Source organism: Varanus komodoensis, unplaced genomic scaffold (genome assembly GCF_004798865.1).
Source record: "Varanus komodoensis strain SLA01 unplaced genomic scaffold, ASM479886v1 scaffold33, whole genome shotgun sequence".
NCBI lineage: Eukaryota > Metazoa > Chordata > Lepidosauria > Squamata > Varanidae > Varanus > Varanus komodoensis.
The window spans coordinates 9,378,151-9,383,981 of NW_025335817.1; the positions used below are offsets into that span (position 1 = coordinate 9,378,151).

The window sequence follows — 5,831 nt, forward strand, 5'->3', positions numbered from 1 at the left end:
AGCATCTGGCATTAGTGAGCAGGCAGGCCAGTATAGGAGAAAGTGAGTTCTCCTTGCCCTCTTACCACCCCAGTCCAATGGGGAGCTGCTTTTAAGGAAAGACAGTGTGGTTCTTCTGCGTGCCATATCACTTAAACCAAGACATCTCAGAATGAACATGGACCCATCCTGGCTGTGGATAACGGCAGTGGTCGTCCAACACACGCAAAGAGCGCTAGATTGGGGAAGGCTGGTGCATCAGCATGGGATTTTCTTCCCCTTTGGGTTCACTGCATTTATGCAACAGAGAAGCCACTTCCCTACTGGGAAGGACGTGACAAGGGAAAGCACATATCCTTGCCATATGCTTTGGCCTCTTTGGCCTGGCAAATGGATGGGAGGTTTTAATGCATTGTTTGGGTGAGGTTTGGAAGATCTAAGGTGCTGAATTCACACTGTATCCGCTGAATCTGATCTGCATGCTCCCTAACCAGAAGACCAAACAAAACAAAAACCAGACATATTGTGAAGAAGAAGAGAGAACCTACATGAAATCATCTGTATATACATGGTAGTTGGTTTCTCACACTTTATGGTACACCTACAAGAGTTCACAAAACAGCGCTGCAATTCCTGCATGAGGCAAAAACTCAACAGCCGCACAACATTCTCTCTGTCCTGGCAGCTGCAGTGGGATCTCTCTCTCCTTTTTCGGCAGCAATGGCTTTGGTGACCTCTGCGAGTAGCCTTCCTCAACCTCCCAACCTCCAAATGTTTTGGACTATAACTATCACCATCCGTGCCCATGGACAAGACTAGGTGGGGCTCAAGGGAGCTGCAGTCCAAAATACCTGGAGGTCAACAGATGGGCAAAGCTACCTTTCAGGTGAACAAACATGTTAGAACACCGGCAGTGACTTATCCCAGGTCAGGCTCTTGATCCATCCAGCTCAGGATTATGTCTGCACTGATGGAGAGCAGCTTTCCAGGGAGCCTTTCCCATCTCTTCCTGGAGACATATAAAGCCAAGCTCTTTGGCATGGAAAGATGCGCTTTACCACTGAGCTGCAGCTTCTACCAGGCCTTCCTGAGGAGGACATCTCAGGTGACATGGGTGTGACAGGCTATTCTACAGCCAGAAAGTTCAGCAGTTCAAGAGAGAGGTGTGTTGCACCATGATGATACAGTGCACAAATGATACAGTGTGTTGCACCATGATACAGGGCCCAAATGAAAAGAAGATCCAGTCCGAGGCATAAAAGTAGTCAGAGTGGGTGCAACCCAAATCCCCATTGCTAACAAACCAGCAAAGCAATTTGAAGAGTGGACACATACGCACCAAAAGGGGCAGCTTCAAGTTCAACTCTGATCAAGTCCAACCTGCAAGTGCATTATAGCAGAACAGCTTGGAGGACTCCCTCCGAAGCACCTAATAAAGGCCAGTGTGTGCCAACGGTTTCCCTTCTGCCAGCAACAGTGGGGAAACTTGGCAGTCCGGATGACTCCAGTGAATAAACAGACACAAAGGTTCACGGGGCACACCTCTCTCTGCATTGCTTCCGATTTGCAGCAATATTCCTCACCCCACACTCCCCTGCATCTGTACTCTCATACTTCAGCTGCAGATCCTGGGTTCATGCCTCCCTTAGGAGGAGTGGTCCAACACACCTGGAAGCACCAGCATGGAGAAGGCTGGTGTCCCATCTGAGATTCTGAGCACAGCAGATCCCCAGTCCGATACATGCTCCATATTCTACCCACTTTCACAAAACACTGAGCATGCCCATAATTTGGGGGAAATTCCCCACTTGCTTTTTCAATTCTAACCTGTCAACCTCATTGAAAGAAGAGGCTTAGTTCCTGCTATACAGAAAGGTCCGTGAAAATCAATCCAAAAGAAACCCACTTAGAGGGTACTTTTTAGTCTCATCCTGTGCAATCAGCTCCTGAACATGTGCAAACTGTTTTAATTACCAGCTTTGATGCATCTTTCAGAAAGGGACAGAAGAGAAGGTGCTACCATCAGACCCTCTCCATGAACACAAAGACAATCGTCACCCACCCCCTGCCCCAGGGCTGCCACATGTCTGCAGAGCTTGGCTCCTGCGTCTTCAGCAACCGCATGAGAGAGATAAGCCCAGCTGTGCCATGAAATGAGCGAGTTTCCCCCTTGCCCTCTGCTCCCTTCCTGCGGAGCCTGCGAGGCCAGGCGTCAGGGGCGTCTCCTCCTCGCACCGGAGCCACCACACGCTCGGCACAATGGCCGAAGCAGGTCCGGCCGCAGTCGAAATTGCGCCCCCGCAAACGCCCCCGCGAGCCGAGCCGCATGCGGGCACCCCTTTGCTTTCCGTGCTCGTTCGGCACGGCAGGTGGCGTGCGGAAGAGCCCCCGCCCCCAGCGCGGCTACCCCTCGGCCTGCCCAGGCTCGCGGGGCGGTGGCGAGGATAACGCGGGGCTGCCGGGCGAGGCGCGTGGCCCCGCGGCCCGTGCCGGGAGCGAGGCACGCGGGGCGAGAGCAGCGCAGCGCAGCGCAGCCCGGCCCCGGGCGGGACGCTCCCTCCCCGCTGACGCCGGAGCCCGGCCCGGCCCGCGCTTCCAGGAGAAGAGGGCGCGCCGGCGAGTCCCACCGAAGGCTCGGCCCCCTGCTGGGCGGGCCTTGCCGGCCGCTCTCTTCCGCGCCAGCCCGCTCGGGTGTTCTGTTCGCTCGCCATGGATTACCAGGAGGCCGCCCGCAGGGCTGCTGAGCACATGCAAAGCTACCGGAGAGACGGCGGCGCCTGGCGCAGCTGCAAGCGCACGGTGAGCCTCTCCCCCGCGGCCGCGACGGGCTGCTCCGTTTCCCGCGCCCGGTGAGCGGCCCGACGGTAGGGGCTGGTCGCACTCCGGCGATGGCTGTACCACTTCGAACTGCCAGTGGAGGACGTGGATTGAGCACTCAGCACCCGCCCGCCCCAGTATTTTCTTTTAATCTTCCTGGATTTAGGAAGACAGCATATTTAGGGGGAGAGATGCTTCCTCGAGCTCCTTTCCTGCGGTGCTACATTTCTATTTGCAGGGAGGGCTGTTTTTGTAAATCGTGGTTATTCCTTGGCGGGGGTGGGGGGGGGGGGATGTTAACTGTACACACGTGCGCAGTACAATGTTGAGCCACGATCTCCAGAAGTTGCCGGGTTGCATGGCAGTAAAGCACAGAGTTCTCCTTGTAAAGGCCACAGTTCTAGTCTTCGGACACTGCGGGGTGGAGGCCAGCCCAGAGATCATGGGCAGGAACTGTAACTCAGCAGTACAGCATAAACTCAGGTTCAGTTCTGGGCAACGTCGCTGGTTAAAAGGATTGGGCAGCAGATGGATGGAAAAAAACCCTGCTTGACCCCTGGAGAGTTGCTACCCATCAGAATGGACTGACAGCCTGACCTTGTCTAAGAGAGCTTCCTCTGTTCCTAAATCAATCTCTTAGGGTGTAATTCTATGCATGTTTAGACCAAAAGGGGTCCTATAGCTTGCAGCATCATGCCCTACTTGTGCTGGGAGACACAGGACTTTTCTTCCTGCCTAAACATGCATAGGATTTTCCTCTTACATGAGTACTTACAGCTGGATTCCATGGGAGCAGGCACCTAAATGCCCGGTATAAGGACATGCAATGTGCAGCTTCTTTTACCATTCTTCAGGCTGGACTGCCCAAAAGCTTGGTGCTGTGGGGAGGCAGTCCTGTGTCTGTTAGGCAGAAGGAAGCCTTCTGATCCCTGGCATGGCCCAGCCTGTCACTGAAGAAGCCAAGCCCCTCTTTTGCATGCAGCAGCTCCCAGTTCAGTCCCCCGGATCCCCAAGTGGGGCTGGGAAGAGACCTAGCCTAGAAAGGGTGGCCAGTGGGCTAGCTCGTTTTATGCAGTAGAAGGCAGCTTCTGACATTCCTAAAAGGACAAGCATACCCCCCCCCCCCGTGTGGATCAGCATTCTGAAAAAGAAACACCAGTGAGCCATTCTGCAGACGCCTTCGATTTCCAAAACCAGCACAGGGTGCAGAGTCAATTTTGGGCTGCCAGTTCAGCTAGTGCAACATGGAGCCTGTGCCACTGTAAAGGCTAGCAAACTTGTTCCAGGGCAAGCTTGCAGCAGATGCCCGGAGCACTCTGGAGGGTTTCCAGGTGGGTGGGTGTGGACGGGGGCTGGGAAAACCCTGTCGGAAGGATAACAAAATGCAGCAGGAAGAAGAGGAAGACAATGAAACGCCTTAACAGTGAGTAACTTGGAGAAGGGGGGAAGGAAGGAGGCTGATGTCACAGCAATTCTGGTGGTGGGTAAGAGGAAGGGCCCTTTGATGATAGAGGGCTGTCCCCGTTTTCCTCCTCTGAACCCCTTTGCTGCGTTTCCTTCTCTCCTGGAAGCTTTTGTGTATCCCTTTGTGCAGAGAATGGGAACGAGGAAGCAATGTGATACTCATTGTGCCGCCAGGGAGAGGAGGAGGGAAGCACTGCCACCCTGCCTGCCGTCATTGGTCCCTCCAAGGACACGCCACGCTGTGACGCGGTTCAGCAGGGAGGCGGAAATTTGCTTTTCACTCGGGAAGCAGCGCTTGTGTGAGCCTTGCCCTAAAGAAAGGAGTGGCTGCCATGGGGCAGGTGAGGGATGAAGATTGCCTTGGTGGCACTGACGGCTTCAGCTCTGGCCAGCTGTGTCGCGGCATCACCCTCTGCTCTGCCCCTTTTGGAAAGAGGTGCACTGGGCTGGGACTTGCAGGACGTTTTGCTGCCTAAAGAATTGCACCTTTTCTCAGAGCAATTTTTATTGTATTGTAGTATCATTAGCCACTGTATCCTGAAAAGCAATTTTTAATGTCAGAAGGAGCGCCACAGTAGGACCATAGTTCTGCGGGCAGCAGATCTGCGTTGCTTGATCTGCAGCTCCTCCAGGTAAAGCGGGAGGGAGCCCCTGCTCTGCAGCCCTGGGGAGAGAGCCATGGCTGCCCGGCAGTGTTGACCGTGCCGGTAGTTGCACCAAGGGCCTGACTCAGCATGAGGCAGTTTCAAATGTTCCCATGCATAATTGGCCACCCTCTGCCTACACCTCATGCCACCAGAATTGAGAGGCGAGGGGGCAGGATCCTCAGGCAAATTTGCTCACCAGCCAGCCCAGACTCCAAATGGTGGCCCATTTAGCACAGCCTTTCCTGACCTGGAGCCTTCCAGATGTGTTGGACTACAAGTTCCAACACATCTGGAGGGCACCAGGTAGGAGAGGCTGATTTAGGGCAGGTGTAGAGGTGGAGATGTTTCTAAAAACAGACAGACAAAAACTGGCAAGGTTCAGAGATACAGCGATGTGAACTGAGGGAGCCAGTGGAAATCCTATCTATAATGATGTTGTTGTTAGACGCGAAGTCGTCTCCGACCCATCGCGACCCCATGGACAACATTCCTCCAGGCCTTCCTGTCCTCCACCATCACCTGGAGTCCACTCAAGCCCACACCCACTGCCTCAGTGACTCCATCCAGCCACCTCATCCTCTGCCGTCCCCTTCTTCTTTTGCCATCATTTGTTCCCAGCATTAGGCTCTTCTCCAGGGAGTCCTTCCTTCTCATTAGGTAGCCAAAGTATTTGAGTTTCATCTTCAGGATCTGGCCTTCTAAATAGCAGTCAGGGTTGATCTCCTCTAGGACTGACCGGTTTGATCACCTTGCAGTCCAAGGGACTCACAGGAGTCTCCTCCAGCACCACAAGGCCTCAATCCTTTTGCGCTCAGTCTTCCTTATGGTCCAGCTTTCACAGTCATACATTGCAACTGGGAAAACCATGGCCTTGACTATACGCACTTTTGTTGGCAGGGTGATGTCTCTGCTTTTTAGTATGCT

The 5,831-nt window shown here is 54.0% G+C and overlaps 1 protein-coding gene across 1 annotated transcript in view; it reads left to right on the forward strand.

The window, feature by feature from the left end:
* The first annotated feature begins 2,685 nt into the window (after window positions 1–2,685).
* Window positions 2,686–5,831, forward strand: part of STARD5 (StAR related lipid transfer domain containing 5) — a 10,545-nt gene continuing 7,399 nt past the window's right edge. Inside the window, exon 1 of the mRNA XM_044438935.1 lies at window positions 2,686–2,778. Within this exon, the coding sequence (XP_044294870.1) occupies window positions 2,689–2,778 (90 nt within the window). The 5' untranslated portion in view covers window positions 2,686–2,688. The remainder of the gene's footprint in view (window positions 2,779–5,831) is intronic.